At 37.7% G+C, this 18,269-nt stretch overlaps 1 protein-coding gene across 1 annotated transcript; it reads left to right on the top strand.

Annotated features, from left to right (window-relative positions):
* The first annotated feature begins 1,435 nt into the window (after positions 1–1,435).
* On the top strand, positions 1,436–8,294 carry LOC144343459 (uncharacterized). Its single transcript, XM_085491873.1, has 10 exons — positions 1,436–1,465; positions 1,918–2,031; positions 2,543–2,647; positions 3,234–3,335; positions 3,853–3,954; positions 4,439–4,537; positions 5,192–5,290; positions 7,088–7,192; positions 7,409–7,658; positions 8,239–8,294. The coding sequence occupies exons 1-10, from the start codon at positions 1,436–1,438 to the stop codon at positions 8,292–8,294; spliced, it is 1,062 nt and encodes a 353-aa protein (XP_085347999.1).
* The last annotated feature ends 9,975 nt before the right edge of the window (positions 8,295–18,269 follow it).

The raw sequence follows: 18,269 nt of genomic DNA, 5'->3' as shown, positions 1-18,269 counted from the left end.
ATTTTAATAATACGACAATTGTAGCAGAAGTTCATAAACATATATAAATAAATTAAATAAGTTATGAACTTTAATTTACTCCCTAGATATTGAGAATGTCTCTGACTGCAATACCTTCCTATGCATTGTAGTATGATGTATATTAAGTATATAGTTGCGTCAGTTTCCTATGTGTGGTCTATAACAAGTCACGTGGTATTGTAATGGCTTACTAATGTCGATTACACACAAAAACATTAAACACTTTTCAGGTTATAATTTTATGAGTGCGCCGCCAGGAAGATGTTTGTAAAATCTTTTTTTCTTGGCAATTTTCCAACATGCTTTGATGCCGAGTGGAGATGCATAAAGGAAACAAAACGAACTGTGTTTGAATATCCGAATGTTTTCAGGCTGTTGTTCCTCTAACAAGATTGCTGTCTGAGCGCCCTCTTGTGCTTCAAAGGCAAAATCCCCTAAATGAAAAGCGCCACCACTTGCTGAAGTTTGGTTAATGCACTTCGAGCCCAAAGATGATAACGCGATTGTGGATAAGACAACAACCATTGTTTGTGAATTTGTAAATAAGATAAAAACAGAAACGTACACGGTGATGTTATCGATTAACGAAACAAATCACGGGTGACGTTCTCAAAATGCCACTCGGCGTTCAACACTGAGAATTTCGATTTTCTGAATATCGAGATAACAGTTCAGTTTATGCAAGTCGGTCTCAAATTGGACGCGGATTGTTATTGCGGACAGAGGTAAGCATGTGAACTAATACTAGCTAGCATATGACGGTTTTAATTATATAAAGTACATGATATACCTGGTGTTGTGATGTGTATATATGAGAACCTGTAATGGCTGAAAAGAACTGTGTTTTTTTTGTGCAAGAGATACAAGTGTATTTAAGCTATTCACGAAATCGTTTTACACCTGTACTCAAAAGGTGATTTTTCGAACAATTGCGAGATCTCGCGAGATGCATGAACGACGCGCGTCGAACGTCTGCCGCAAAAAATCGAACGATTTGATTTTGAACTAGAATTTCTTTATTTCGCAGCTTACATTGACCGGCCGATCTTCGACAAAGGAATTTTGCTTCCGAATACCCTTACTTAATCGAAATTGCCTATCATCAAATGTGGACAGCACATTATTAAGCATGGAAATGTTCCCCAAAATACTTCGCTTTTGACGAATCCCACGCGATGTTTGACGCGACTACGACGCTATGACCTTTGTTTGTCCTGTTTTTACGTTCTATTTCACGCATAACGCGTGATTCTCGCAGTGAACGGAAAATGGTCTATTTGATAAGAGCAGCCCCTTACATGATATTAAATTTCGTCATTCCTACTTGCGATAGAGTGTGGACTTTAACACGTATTTTTTTTTGTCAGACGCGATATAAAGGCCGATATAAAATAGCATAAGAGGTGAAGAAAAAATGGAACAGACAAGCGAACACGTGTCAAAGGTATAAGTCTGATATACATTGATATGACATTATGTTTTTTCCCCGCTCTGTTGTCATCAGATTTGATGCAAATATTGACATATGCCGCAGACTGGATGACATTTACTTTGACATTTATCTCTTCGATTAAATAAATAAAAGGGTTGATTATTTTCATATCTTACACAGAATGTAGCGACCTCTTTCAATGAACTATAAGTGAGTTTCTGTGTCACGATACATCATGAATATTTGTTCCCGTTTTAGTTGTAATATGTTCCTTCACATAGTCCATTCAAGTATATATTTGCCACCACAACATGTTTTTAAAAGCGATTGTTCGATTTGAAGAACATAAAAGAATAACGCCAGTTAAAATAAACTACGAACGAGCCTGTTATATGACGCAATTTATGTCACGCTGGCACGAAACAAGAATTAAATAACGTTACGTCATTCACTCAAATTCACAGAAACTGTTCAAAGCAGCACAAAAAGGCAGTATCTGTGACGTGAAACAACACCTTAAAGATCCCGGATGTGACCCCAACGCGCTCTTTCAATTAAAGTATTCTAATACGGAGAAAGTGAGTATACATGTTTTACACACTGGGTTTAGTGGACTCAATATGTCAAACCTTTTCAATAAACCACAGCTTGTTAACAAAAACACCGATACAAAATATGTGTAATTAGATGCAAATACAAAATAAAATATTTCTCAAATTGTTTGTCATATTTTTTTTATATTTTAAAGCGGGAGAGTCGTCACCTGCGCATGCGTCAGATTGCCATAGTGTGTCATTGCTTACAAACAAGCGTGTACCAATGAGCCTTTGCGTTTTTAGCGTGTGTTGTTATCGTCGTTTGGGACTCAATTCCTGCGCGTGCGCAGGTGATGATCCTCCCGCTTTAACATTTGACATTTACGATAAATAAAACAATCATAATCAAAGGCCAAACTATCGAAATAATTATGGAAATTATAAGTATACACATTATGACCTAATAATCCCTTTTTTCATTTTCATCCAACGAGTCGCATCAAGTCGATTTCTTAGTTTTCTGTGTCATTGATAGGTTCCGTAATTTCCGTAGGTTGATGGATGGCGCCCTCTGCAGGTAGCTGCTAACAATGGACACAGTGAAATTGTTCAGATACTCTTGGACAACGGCGCAGGCGTGAACATGCCGTCTCCCATGGTAATTATACAAAAGCTAATTGCGCGAATAAAAAAATTGTTAATGGGTCAATGATGAAATGAAATGAGATATGATGTCATTAATTTTCAAACTCATAGTTCTGCAATAAAATTGCATTTGACTAGACCAATGTTACATCTTTTATGTTAGCTCTAATTGTCAATGAAACTTTTTGCTCTTCCTCGATATATGTGAACATACTCTTCCTTGAAAATCTATGTTTTTGCATTTTTTTACATTAAAAATTGATGTACGCTAACTAGATAAAAGTTGCAGACTAGGTAAACCAATTTGTCCTGCTTTGTTAGTTTTTGTTTCATGTGGCTTTAATATTTTACTTGAAAATTAAAGATAGGTCTAAAACCATAATGTACATCTTAAAGTAGATACCTGGGAACATATTGAAAAATTGACACTTCAATCCATCGAAAGTAAAACTAACGCAATCGCTGTTTAGTGTCACGGTGAAAACGTAGTTTGTTCACTCCAAATTCGAACGCAATCGTTCACAACATCCATTGCCTTTACTAGTTGTTTTGAGATATTATATTTTTTTTGTTTTTCCTGTGGTATGTTGCTTCGATAGGTCGGATCGACTCCTCTGCACCAGGCATCGGCACGTGGCCATGTTGACACGATTGATATTTTGGTGAAAAGTGGAGCGAATCTGGAAAGAAAAAACACTACGGTAAATCAAATTAATTTGACTCATTTCAATGAATCCGACCACACTTCACTCCATTTCACACATGTGCTATGTATGTTACAAACCTTCATCAGAAAACGATTTTATTTTCTAGCGGAACCTAAATGTTTTCGACTCACCATTTTACACGTCAGGTCTTATAGTCCAATGTATTCTTGAAACGTTCTGTGCAATATTTTGCTACACGTAGCGCATCCAGCGACAACGCTTTTTATGATGTAATTGGACGCAAGAGGCGCGCTGTACATCGTGGTCGTTCGTCAATAAAATACTGTTAACCATCACTAAATGTTGTAGTTTTGAACCAATCTACAGCATAATGTCACGATTGCAATCCAAAAGAATGTATGATATAAAGTGACATATCGCGGTATTAAGCTTTAAAAACATGAACATTGCATTATTGTGTGTAGTTGTAAAACGTTGACAATTTACACGTATCACAGACATTATGTTATTGTATATAGTTTATATACTAATATATCGTCACTCTTCTCAGTCTGGGGCTACACCTTTACACGTTGCCGCCATGTTTGGTAGTAACTCGGCGATATGCAAACTCACTAAAGCAGGTGCCGATATACATGCAAAGACAACCCAGGTACATACATTATATGTTGAAACGTATTTTTACAGACAATTTATCATCTTAACATGTCTATTTTATCAACATGTTCAGCCGCAATAGCAGTAACTATCGAACTTTTCCTCAGAATTTTTATAATAAAACATTTCTTGTGTCATCAGTACCAATATTAATATGTAATGGCCATACATAGCATAGTCGATCAGGTCTCCGGAAGGCGCCATCTATTTAAAATCCAGTTTTGTCAAGCGAACCACTGGGATTACGGTACAATATGACAACTTACCGGGGTCCTTGGAGAAATGTCAAATGCGGCACCATTTTGAGAAGTTTTGTCTATACGTATATCTTATTTGATAGTCAATCTAATTCTGAATCACAATCTGTGTTTAATCGTGTATACCATGCCATAACCAGGTTATAGCATGTACAGTGAAACAACAATGATTGAAGCAGGCCCCGACTTTTGCTTTTTATACCTTGTTTTTTTTTTCCTTAGCATGGAGCCACACCATTGCACATCGCATGTGCTTACGGACAATACGAAGCAGCAAGAACCTTACTTCAGCATGGAGCACGTGTTGGTGCAAAAAACAATGTAAGTAATTTTTTTTTTCACTAAGGATGACCAGAATGCTGCTGGTTCTCGTGATTATTATGAACTGGATATTTTATTATGTATAAATATATGAGATTGTCGACTTCGGTGTATTGTACAACTTTAAAGAGCGGTAGTCGTCGCGCTGCGCATGAGCGAGATATATGGGTTTCATATAAACAAAGATGGCGACTTTCACTGTTGCGCAGATCAACGAACACAAACTGAGACGTTTCCAAGCTTTAATTAGGTAATTTTCATGTTATTCGAAGGCATCAAGGAGTCACCGGCGGTAATCAGTGCAAGTCGCGCCCAGGTCAAACCTCATACTTGTAATTTCCATTTGAAGAGCGCATTGGATTGTGGGAAAATCAATGTTTATCAACACAAATGCCGCACATGCGCAGCGCGACGACTACCGCGCTTTAACATACTTATGTGTACATTTGGCAATTAATGCAATCTTTTCACTAGTCCTATATATGCATAATAATTTGATGTTGAATTCCATAACGAACGTACAAGCCGTGTTTTGTGCGTAAAACAAGCCAGCATAGGAAATACGACGAAATACGGAGATACGGAGTTTGTTTTATCACATTTGAATATTGCAAAACATTATTTAATTACATTGCCATTTATTGTTCGATACAGTACTGTGAGACAGCGCTTCATTTGTCTGCATGGTACGGCCACAGTGATGTCACAAGGTTATTGATTGTATATGCAGCAGACGTTACAGTGCGGGACGAGGTACGTATTTAAATTAAAATCTTGTCATTTACAACTAGCTAGTATTCGTCTGGCTCGGCGTACTTATACGGTAATACACATTTCATATAAAATGCGCCCTCTAGAGACGATGATATTCTCTGACGTAAACGAGACGTTGTCCATAACATCCTTATTATTAGGATAACTTTGGTCTTCCGTCAATATGCTGTAGAATAAAATGGTGAACGATTGCTAAGTCAAACAAGTTGTCTTTTCGAATTCATAGTCGAACACCGGGCCGAACACAGCTGTTTCTCGAGATGCACATGGCAATCGCTCGAGTTACATACATTGTGTTACGAACATGGAGTTAAAAAAATTATTACGCCCATATGTTTAAAAAAATAACCCCCACTTTTGCCAAACCATGCCCAAATTGTAACTCGATGTTCAATCATAGACCTTGGATCTATGGTTCAATTAACAGAACCCCGAGTTACTTCGATTAGAGAGCATTATAGATGTTTTGTTTTGTTTTGTTTAAAAGTAATACTGCTTTTCTTGTATTATGTTTATAAAACAAACAAGGGAGGTTTTTGTAGTCATTTAATACAAAATAATCTACTGCAAACAGAAAATTCGACTTGTCGCAATGTCTATCAATGGAATATGTTTTAAATTACGGTATAATTTATTCCTCCATGTGCTTATCAGACAACATCGTGCATAACAATCACGCCCCCTATAGTCGAAGATTTGTTGAGACGTAAATAAGTGAAGGGAGCACCGTTTACAGCGTTAAAGCGCGGTGGTCGTCGCGCAGCGCGTGTTCGAATTTCATGTAAATAAACAATGTATTTTACACGCGTTGTATACGTCGCTATGAGTCCCATATCGAACAGAACGCGGCGTGACGACTGCCGCCCTTTAATATTTTTTTTTTAGATCTGTGGATTACTCGCAGGAAAATTGCCCACGAAACACAGATCACCGTACACAGTTGATCCCTATACATTAAGCGTCAATTCAATAAGTTAACATATGTCCGCGAGGCGCTGAATTAACTGCACCTTGCGCCTTAAGAAATTAATAATATATTAGCATCATACAAATTGAATAAAGGCCCCAGATGTGTGATGTATATCGGGTTTTCCGATTTATATTCTAGTGATATTGTAGTAGTGAGGGGTTTGCGTGTTTGTGTATGTTGAAGAACAAACACGAGAGAATAATGCCAGTCAGTTTATTTCACTCGCAGAATAAACTAAACGTATTTCGTCAAAGCGTGTCCTCTTGTTTTATCGCTGGTCGTTTTGTATGTCACGGTGTTTACAAGAATAATACCGTATCAGTGTGTAGGTGTTATAATTCTTACGACACACGAGAACACTAGGGAAACGCGAACCACCGCATTAATGACTTGGAAAGACACAGTTACTTAGCTGTGAGTTAACAGATTGTCGATACTTTAGTCTTCACGATGGTAATTTTATCATTTCTGCTGCAGTTGCTATTTTCAGATATTGTAAATTTGTCGATACAGAAAAACTATGTTCCCTCCTCTAGACTTGAGTTCAGAAAGCTTTTCTGTGTGTATAATATCCATATATTCAAAGGGAAAAAAACATAGTATAAAGTAATATTTTGTTGGGATTATTTCTGCTTTCCCCGACATTATTTTTTTTAAAACAAACACATAATTGGTATTTGTTCTCGTGCAATATAAATACGAGCTAATACAGGTAGAGAAATGTCCAAACACACATATATGAACGCTGCCTCGACTGTTTAACATATCCCATCCTGCACAGTAAATGTTAAATGTTTTCTACACAGAAAGATCGTACCGTGAAGGACTGTGTGCAGCAATCCATCTGTTATGAAAACGAGGAATTACGATATAATGTTACACAGCTGATAGAAAACACAGTAAAAATGCAGGTACTATTTTCTAACCCGCCACCTCCAACCCATGTGGGAATTTTAGTCGATAACAAGGTCCATTTCACTTTTACTTTATTGTTTGTTTCAAGAAAACGTACTTTTGAAGCGGTGTCACAATCGTCGTGAGCCGATAATACGTAGCTTTATCATTCGGGATTTGATAAATTGTAAATAAGTACTAATATGAAAACGTCGATTTGTTAATCTCCCCAGGACCAAATGCTTGAACTGTGTCTCAAGCGCCACGAGCTGTACAGGCTCGAGAATATTCATGAGATACTGGGACTCCCAGAGAGGCCAATCGCATTGGATGACGACACGTCGACCGATACACCACTCAATAATGTGAATGAAGTGTGCAAAGATTTGGCAAAAAGGTTCCGTGAGAACCATGGCGGGAAAGCAGATATACTGGAACTATTTGAAATCCTGGAACAGGACAGCAGAACAAAAGATATTGCAGGTAAGTACGTTTAATAAGTCAAGATGATTTTTAAACGCCGCGTGCGTTCGAATTTAAAGCGCGGTGGTCGTCGCGCAGTGCGTGTTCGAATTTCATGTAAATAAACAATGTATTTTACACGCGTTGTATTCGTCGCTATGAGTCCCATATCGAGCAGGACGCGGCACGACGACTGTCGCCCTTTAATCTACACACAATGTATTTATAATGCATGCGTTGAAAATGTCACGCTTCACGTAAACAACATCAAATGACAATACAGCACTGCAAACAAGATTGGTTAAAGCAGGAGGGTCGTCACCTGCGCACGCGCGGGAATTGAGTCCCAAGCGATGATAACAACACACGCTAAAAACGCAAAGGCTCATGAGTAGACGCTTGTTTGTAAACATTGACACGCTATGGTCATCTGAGGCATGCGTAGGTGACGACTCTCCCGCTTTAAATACTCATAGCATAGTATATGAAACCTATTATTTGTTACTCCCCCCCCCCCCCGTTAATTTCACTGCGTGCACGTGCTTTTTGGTGGCGATTTTCTTTACGTAATAACTATAATTATATCTGATTTGTCCTACAGCTACATATGTGAAGTGGTATTCATCAGAGATGAGTCGCCGCCTTGTGATTACGTAAACTATGAATTATTGATGATAAAACCTATCACGTTACCGAGTTTGTCGTGAATAATATTTTGTTACATACCACATTCGGTCTTCATGTAATCTAAAACTACTGTAAAAATGGAAATTGATACATGTCATTTCAACGAATTCGACCCAATACACGAGAATCAACGTAATATTAATTTAGCTAAAGTGTCAACAATCATTCATTATGAGAATGTACTTAATGTTAAATTAGGAACATCATGAATTAGCAAAATTATAGGATGAATTAACATAAAAAACAAATAACATGCTGAATAAAAAAATATGTTTTACAGTATTTACTGTCGACAGTCCTCGGGCTCAATGTAATTGTGTATCCTAGACATTTAAACGCCGAATGCGTTTGATAGAAAATGCGAAGCATTTCACGGGAAGGATTGTAGTCCCTAACGGCACTCCATACTTCTTGTCCCGGCGTTCGAAATTTATTCACGCCTATTACGTTTATACACAATATTTATTAATAATAACAGATTAGGTATGACCGATTGTCGATAGTCTATGTAGGGATCAATAAAGTCGTATTTTAATAATGATATGTATTCACGATTTATATGTTGAATTGAGGTTATGCAATGTCTAATTGAAAACCCCGATACATACATATGTTGCACTCTAAAGTACTATTTGAAATGTCAGCCCATTCAACGCACGGCATTCCTAGTATGTCCCAGAATGCCACACCCTGTTACTGTACGACACCAATGCCGGCATTGTCAGCCTGTGTTTAAACAGTAATTCTTTAATAAACGTCAAATTGCAGACAACCCCCTTTGTGTCGCCGACAATAAAATCCTTAGTAAAATATTGATTTCAGAACAGTTTTGAATAATATAATATAGCTTTTATAATCATTTCATTCCAAGTTATATAACTTCATGTTTGTACATGCTAAGTAAAATATACACACACATTATGAAAAGACACCGCCCATAGAAATTAATGACGATCTACTCTCTAATTTGCATATGTTGTAGGGATGTAGTACAAAACAAGACCGTTTTCTCCGCATCAACAATCACAAAGTTTTTATTCAGATACATATTTGGGTAAATTGATTGTGCCAGAAAGCCAAATGTCGATAACATTGTAATTCGTGAATAAAATTGTGAACCAATCCAGTGATTATTTTCCGATTGTCACCAAAATAAGGAACGGCATGCGTTTTCCATGCAGCCTTATTAATCACCCATGCGACGAGAGCATGGATATATTCGGGAGAAGTGTATTGACATCGACTGGCTGAAAAGACAAATGACATAAGGTGATATGCAATGCCTGTCAAATCAGCGTAATGTTGTATGTAGATTAACAATGCAAAATATAACCGTATTGACAGACTTGTTTAGTTAAGACTAATTTAATTCCAAAGATATAAGAATCTCTTAAATTAACATTTATTGATAAAATATAATCCTAAATTTGAATTATCTCACTTTAATATTTTTTTACCTCACGTTATCATATCGACCTTTATGATTTATGCAAGAAGTTAGAAAAAGGTAAAGAGGTGTGGGAATTATTATTGAAAGGTTAAACGTGTCTCAAGGCATGATATTGAATGCCATCTACAAGTTTAATAATTCAACACTACATGTATAAATCTGCTAGTTATTGACACACGGCCCACTCACCACTGCATTGTAAATCACTTGTTCATTTAGTTCAACCTCCGCTAGCAGCAAGCTCACGTAACAGTAAACACGTCTACGAGCAGCAGTAATACGTAATAGTAAACTCACTCACTAGCAGCAGTAACACGTAGCAGTAAAAACTTCCACGAGCAGCAGTAATACGTAACAGTGAACACTCTCACTAGCAGTGGTAATACATAACAGTAACACTTCTACGAAGTGCAATGGTAACACGTAACAGTAACACTCTCAATAGTAGCAGTAACATGTAACAGTAAACACTCTCACTAGTAGCAGTAACATATAACAGTAAACACTTCTACGAGAAGTGGTAACACGTAACAGTAAACACTCCCATTAACAGCAGAAATACGTAACAGTAAACACTCTAACTAGTAGCAGTAACACGTAACAGTAAATACTCTCACTAGTAGCAGTAACATGTAACAGTAAACACTTCTACAAGCAATGGTAATACGTAACAGTAAACACTCTCACTAGTAGCAATAACACGTAACAGTATACACTTCCACGAGCAGTGGTAACATGTAACAGTAAACACTCTAACTAGTAGCAGTAACATATAACAGTAAACACTTCTACAAGTAATGATAATACGTAACAGTAAACACTATCACTAGTAGCAGTAGCACGTAACAGTAAACACTTCCACGAGCAGTGGTAACATGTAACTGTAAACACTCTAACTAGTAGCAGTAACATATAACAGTAAACACTTCTACAAGTAGTGCTAAAACGTAACAGTAAACACTCTTACTAGCAGCAGCAGTAATACGTAACAGTAAACACTCTAACTAGTAGCAGTAACATGTAACAGTAAATACTCTCACTAGTAGCAGTAACATGTAACAGTAAACACTTCTACAAACAGTGGTAATACGGAACAGTAAACACTCTCACTAACAGCAGTAATACGTAACAGTAAACACTCTAACTAGTAGCAGTAACATGTAACAGTAAACACTCTCACTAGTAGCAGTAACATGTAACAGTAAACACTTCTACAAGTAATGGTAATACGTAACAGTAAACACTATCACTAGTAGCAGTAACACGTAACAGTAAACACTTCTACGAGCAGTGGTAACACGTAACAGTAAACACTCTAACTAGTAGCAGTAACATGTAACAGTAAACACTTCTACAAGCAGTGGTAAAACGAAACAGTAAACACTCTCACTAGCAGCAGTAATACGTAACAGTAAACACTCTCACTAGTAGCAGTAACATGTAACAGTAAACACTCTCACTAGTAGCAGTAACATGTAACATAAACACTTCTACGAGCAGTGGTAACACGTAACAGTAAACACTCTCACTAGTAGCAGTAACATGTAACAGTAAACACTTCTACAAGCAATGGTAATACGTAACAGTAAACACTCTCACTAGTAGCAGTAACATGTAACAGTAAACACTCTCAATAGCAGCAGTAACACTAAACACTTCCATGAGCAGCAGTAGCACGTAACAGTAAACACTCTCACTGGAAGCAGTAATGCGTAACAGTAAACACACTCACTAGTAGCAGTAACATGTAACAGTAAACACTCTCAATAGCAGCAGTAACACTAAACACTTCCATGAGCAGCAGTAGCACGTAACAGTAAACACTCTCACTGGAAGCAGTAATGCGTAACAGTAAACACACTCACTAGCAGCAGTAACATGTAACAGTAAACACTTTCATGAGCAGCAGTAACACGTAACAGTAAACACTCTCACTAGCAGCAGCAGCAGTAACATGTAACAGTAAACACTTTCACTAGCAGCAGTAACACGTAACAGTCAACACTTCCATGAGCAGCAGTAACACGTAACAGTAAATACTATCACTGACAGCGGTAACACATAACAGTAAACATGTACACTCATATTGTTTGCTCTCGTGATTGAAATCTTGGTGATGTTCATCATAGGTCTTCTGTATTGAGTATCATCTGAAGAGAGCATCCAAGCGGTAGTCGGGATATTGCAGAAGCTTTGGACCGATATAAAAAAAGTATATGAATGGAAGAATATAAAAGATCATATCAATTCAATGCCTGAATACTACCAGTTACGAAAGATGTGAACAAAAATATGAATTATTTGGAGCAGTGCATAGTTGTTGAGCCTAACAAATAGTGATTGGTTACAGCTACCTTGATGCTGAAACAGAAAATCCGACAGCCATGAAAGAAAGTGAGGAGAGGTATGGCAATGTAGAGATGATTGCCAACGCACACTTGATGACCGGCCAGATTTCAAGCTGGCATTACGAAACATTCTATGCAAGTGTGAATATGCCACACAGAGCATTGATGCTTTGTGAACGATGGCGTTCTATGACCACCTAGGATTTCTGGTGCAGAAACTGTCATTATATGCATGAGAGATGGAGTAGTAAGGTCTATGATTCCAGAAAACGAAAGAAGTCTGTCACTTTTAGCTATCAATGGGATTTAGAAAGCAGAGTTAAAAACATGTATATCGAACAACTGGTTTAGGTAACAACCCACATGCATGTCCAATATAGTGAAGAGAAGTTATGCTACTGAAATCTCCTAGTCAGTCAGATCAAGGTGGTTTAGTAAGAGACAACAAAACAACACTGAAACCATAGCTCTAAGCCAGTCAGCAAGATTACAAAGATGTTCATCATTTCATGGACAAATGTGATAAATTATGCAAGGAAGACAGGCTGATTTTCCTAAAGTCAAAGGGTATCATTTTTTGGATGTCTAAGACCAGGGTATTTAGTAAAATATGCAAAAATAGGACAGTCTGCACCGCCTGTAATGCTTTCTACCCGACCATTTTTCATGATCTGAACTACAAAAGGATTAGTAAGCTAACACTAGAGACATCATCACATAAGGCAGAGAACAAGGCCATATGGGCCCATATAAGGGTGGTAATTCTGAAAGTACAATGGCCTACAGTCCCTCTGTAGTTTATAGTGGGACTGTGCATGGCCATTACCCCTGTACTTGCAAAGCCAATGATGGAATTATAGCTTTAGAGATGTATGCTGTTTTTGGACCCTGATAGTAGGGTGTATCTAATAACAAAAAACTGGATGCAGGTGGCAATAGAGCCAACATCACTAGAGATATAATGGCCTAACCCACACATATATACACAATAAAGGAAGATGAATGATTATATAAAGAAAGACATCACAAGATGGCTGCACAACATGATTTAGATCTACCAAAAATAAATGCTGATGTTGGACTTCTAAGACCTTGACACGAGATTGAGAACAGATGTTATTATTAACAAGAAATACATTGTTTTTTCCTATTTGAATTGCTGGATGGGAATGATGGTAAAGTGTGGTTCATGCCACACCATCGTGCCTCCAATAAACCAAGAAGTGTTTTTCAACTCTTGGGCAAAATGGCATGACTTATCTGATCTGATGAATAGTATCTTAAGTGTACTTCTGAGCTTTAGACAAGAAGCTGTGGTTGTGACGGCTGATATAGAGCCAATGTTCCACTAGGTGAAAGTTTCAAACACAGCTATAGATAATAAAGAAATATTCAAACCTGAAATTGAACACAGTTCTTATGGGTTTCTTTGTGGATGACTGTCCCAAATCATTTGAGTATTCACACAACATTTACCAATTCGTTCTATAAGTACATACGAGTTACCGTGATCGGATTTAACGTTATTTTGTGTTCGTAGACATACCTCCTTGTCTGTATATCAAATAGTTATCGTTATGATTGTACTTCCTTGTACTTCCTGGCTCGACCTTAAGAATACACACAAGTCGAACTTCTGGATTACTTTGCTTAAATTCATCTAGTATCCTAATCCTATTATTTGGTCCATCGTTCTTCTTTTTTTACTTGTGCCGTGTAGGACATATTACATTTTGACACCGGAACTCATTTACAGCATTGCCACAAAATCCAGTTGATGTGTGTCGTTTCGTACAAGAATTTTGAGCTTTCAAGTTTACGTTATATTTGGACTGTTTTAACGAATATATCGTTTCAAACACAGTTTTCAAAAAAGCCAAAACATATTCAATTCGCCGATGAATATATTCTAATTAAGGCAGTGACCGCTTGACACCATCAACATTGTAGTTTTAAGCTAACATCACACATATTTTCATGGAAATCTGTACGTGGACTCACCAGCTGCTGCGTCAATTTTATTGCATTGTAAAAAAAATATACATCAAAATCCTGCTGCTTCTTTCACAAAAGCTAATTTCCGACGCCTATTTGTCAATTGGAGTGGAAGCAATCAGCAAAAAACTTATTTACTTAATACCTATTACTATGACCTATTGACCGTCGTCAATTAGTAGTTGTCGTAAATCGAAATGTAATAGTCGCTAACACATATTGGCGCAGTAGTCACAGACGCGGTTTCTTATTGCAGTTGACGACGACGCATTTTATATTATTTAAAGCGGGGAGGATCATCACATGAGCATGTGTCAGATGGCCATATTGTGCCATTGTTTACAAACAAGCGTCTATCCATGAGCCTTTTCGTTTTTAGCGTGCGTTTTTATCGTCGCTTGGAACTCTATTCCCGCGCGTGCGCAGGTGACGACCCTTCCGCTTTAATTAAGTTGAAGCCGTCGCATTTCCATCTGATGGTGACACCCCATTTATATTCCATTTTCAAAATGACGCATACATGTTTAGTAGTTGACGACGATGGAACATATCCAATATCGCTGTAATATCCATTATCATATACCTCGTATTGACCGGCCTCGTAACGCTATGGGAATCCCGATGCGCAAGCCGTGCAATAATTTTCCATATCACGCCCGGGCCCGTTTGCCATATTTGGTAAACGCGTCTATTTTCTACTACTACTTTCTGTTTACAAACAACGCGCGTAATTTGAGATTATCGTCTGCGTTTCGATAATGGCTGACAATATTATTCAGTGGATGTGAAATATACCAAAAGACCAGTTGGACTCATTATTACCCCGACGAAAGCCGGCATTCCATCACAACCAATCATAAAGATAACTAGTCACAAAAACGTGTCAAGTTTACAGCACTACGATACTGTTTCCACGGAAGATCACCGGCGCATTTCAGATATTCTTAGTTGAGATACGCTCGAATCTAGAACAGTAAACCAAACTGCTTCTTGTTAAGCAATTGTGAGACAGTTTATCTGAGGGAAAGGACTGGTTTGTTTATTTAACCAACTGATGACTGCTCCTGGTTGCTCGGTGCTACTGAGCATGCCCGTATAATTAATTACAAAACAAGACTAGGTCAAAGGTCATAAATCACACAGAAGTAGAATACTTGATCGCTCTTCTCTTTTAGATAAACAAGGAAAATCACGAATGCGTATATACAAATATAACTCATTAATATTTAAAAGTGTTCGAGTTGTAATTGTTGATATTGTGAATATCAAAGTCAAAGAACAAACAATATTTATGAAAGTACGAACTTGAACTTGCAAATCAATATCCATGAACATTCAACTTACATTTTTAAAACATAGGCATATGTTCACTCAATGAAACAAAAGAAATTACATAACACTAACAGTTAAAATCGTTTCCATTGTGAGTGAAGGAATCGACGTCCTTTTACTCCTAAATGCCATCTTAAGTATGACACGTTTAGAAATTTACATCATATATATATTAAACTTAACTAATTGTATCAAACGTGATTGGAGGGGTCGACGGCTTTCTGCTCAAATGCCATCTTTCTGGGATTATTTTGCCAAAATCAAGAAAGTATAACATGTTTTAGATACTAAGATATGTAGTCTTGAAGATAACTTGGTTTATGTCTTTCTCTCTTGGATCTACGCATCAATTCTGGTGGATTTGTTGATGTTTGAGGATTGTCTGATATTTGAGTATTGTCCGATATTGTTTGATTAGTTTCTACGTTATTTCCATTAGGAATTCTTTTAAAGAATGAAGCATTTCTGGTGATCTCACGATTTCCTCTCTGGACGGTGGTCATACAACCTTTCTTATTCACAACTTCATATGGCTCAGGATTGAATGCAGTTGACATTTTATTTTCTTTCGTTGTTTTACAAGGATTCGGTCTCCAATGACTAATTCTGATGCTTTTGCATGGTTACGCGTGTCTGAATATTTCTTCATACATAATTTTCTCTTTCTTTCTCTGAATTTTCCTATCGGGTTTATTATTATATATCTGAGGCAGGGTTGTTTTCATTTTTCCACTATTCAAAGCTTCTGATGGAGAAATTATTGTAGTTGAATTTGGTGTAGCTGACGCAGAAATTGAAAAAGTCCTTGGCACCAGCTTCTGCCTTCTATCGTGGCTGCACGGACTGCTTTTTCCAGCGTTCGCATCATCCTCTCGGCTTCTCCATTAGCTTTTTGGTCACAATGGTGTTATTTTTCTATGTCTAAATCCAGCATATTTAGAAAAGCGTTTAAACTCATCTCCATTTTATGGCGGGCCATTATCGGCTTTAACAATGTCCGGTATATCTTGTCTGGCAAAGATTGCATCAAAGTGCGGGATAGCTGCTTCTGCAGATGTAGAATGACAAATTTCTACCTCAGGATATCTACTGTAATCATAACTACCAACAAATATTTACCATTTGGGAATGGACCACAGAAATCTGCTGAGACCTCTTGCCAAGGACCATCTGGCAGTGTAGACATTTTTAATGGCTCGCCAGCAGGTTTTGGTCCATGTGTTGATGCTTGACATGGTGTGCACCTGGTTACAGTTTCTTCCACCATTCTGCCAATACTTCGAAACCAAAGAGTTTCTCTCAGCAACTTTTTTTGTTTTCACAACACCTTGATGACAAGCATGGGCTAAACATATGGCTTTTTATTGCAATTTCTTTGTAACCACAATTCTGTTTCCACGTAACACAATTCCACTGGCTGTTGACAGTTCGTCTTTGACAGCTTTATATTGTACAACATCGTGATGCAAATTATACCACTTCTGTGTGTTAATAACTTTTAAAATTTCATCTTCCGATGTTGCTTGTATAATTTCGACCATTGTCATAGCAGGGGGTACGGCATTTTCAATTCTAAAATTTATGTATGTATCAATATGTGAAACATGGCCTTTACAGTGGTTTGCTGGTTAGGCTGTCTACTCATGTTATCAGTAGGGTTGGTTTCACCTGGTTGATACTCAAGAACTACTTGATACGTTTGAAGACGCAAACTTAGTCTTTCAAGTCTGGTTGTTAATTTAGAATTAGGCTTATTGAACATACCTTCTAATGACTTATGGTCGGTTATCACCTTGAATTCAGAACCAAATACATAGAAGTGAAAATGTTCACAAGCCCATATAACTGCAAGGACTTCTCGCTCTGTCTGGCTGTACCACGACTCTGTATCAGTCAGTGCACGACTTGCATATGCAATGATATTACAAGTATCTCTTGTGTTAAGGCTGCACCAAAGCCTGTTGGGCTTGCATCTACGAGTACGTAATGGTGTTGCAATAGTTGCAAAGTTAGACACAAACCGAGCAATGTATTGAGCCATGCCTAGGAAACTACGCACAGCTGTTGAATCTTCTGGTGCTCTGACATTGATTATTGCTGTCACTTTCTTATCATCCGCCATTATACCGGCACTGGAAAATGTATGACCATAGAACTGAATTGAAGACTTGCTGAACTCACATTTCTGTTGATTAGCTGTGATGTTATACTTTCTCAGCCTTTGGAACACTGCTCTTAGCATTTCATCATGTTCCTGTTGTGTTTTGCCATATATGATAATGTCATCCGAAAGATTTCTAGCACCACGTATACCTTGTATCATGTCTGATACTGATTTCTGAAATATTTCAGCAGCAGAGTTTACTCCGAAACCCAGTCTCTTGTATCTGTATAAACCCATGTGCGTAGCAAACGTAGTTATAGGCCTTGATCATGTGTCCAGCTCCAGCTGATGGTAACCTTGGTTGAGATCAAGCACCATTCAGATCCACAATCAGGTCTTCTATTGTTGGCATGGGATGTCTCTCCCTTTCTATAGCTTGATTGGTAGCTCTTATGTCAACACCTATATTTGTAGGTACTATTACTATGGGAGATACCCACGGAGTGGCTCCATCTGCCTTCTCTATTATGTCTAACTGATCTAGCTTATTTATCTCTGCTTCAACTTGCTCACGTACATGGAAGGGCACTCGCCGATGCTGCTGTGCAACTGGTTTTACTAATATATTGATATGCAAATTTGCTTTTGTATCTCGCATCTTGCCAATACTGTCAAATCTGTCTGCATTCTCCTCAATCAAACTATCACTGGTACTG

This window comes from Saccoglossus kowalevskii, chromosome 17 (assembly GCF_978046115.1).
Source record: "Saccoglossus kowalevskii chromosome 17, keSacKowa6.1, whole genome shotgun sequence".
In the NCBI taxonomy this organism is placed as follows: Eukaryota; Metazoa; Hemichordata; class Enteropneusta; family Harrimaniidae; genus Saccoglossus; species Saccoglossus kowalevskii.
The sequence above is the reverse complement of the archived record's forward strand: the minus strand, read 5'-3'. Positions and strand labels throughout refer to the sequence as shown.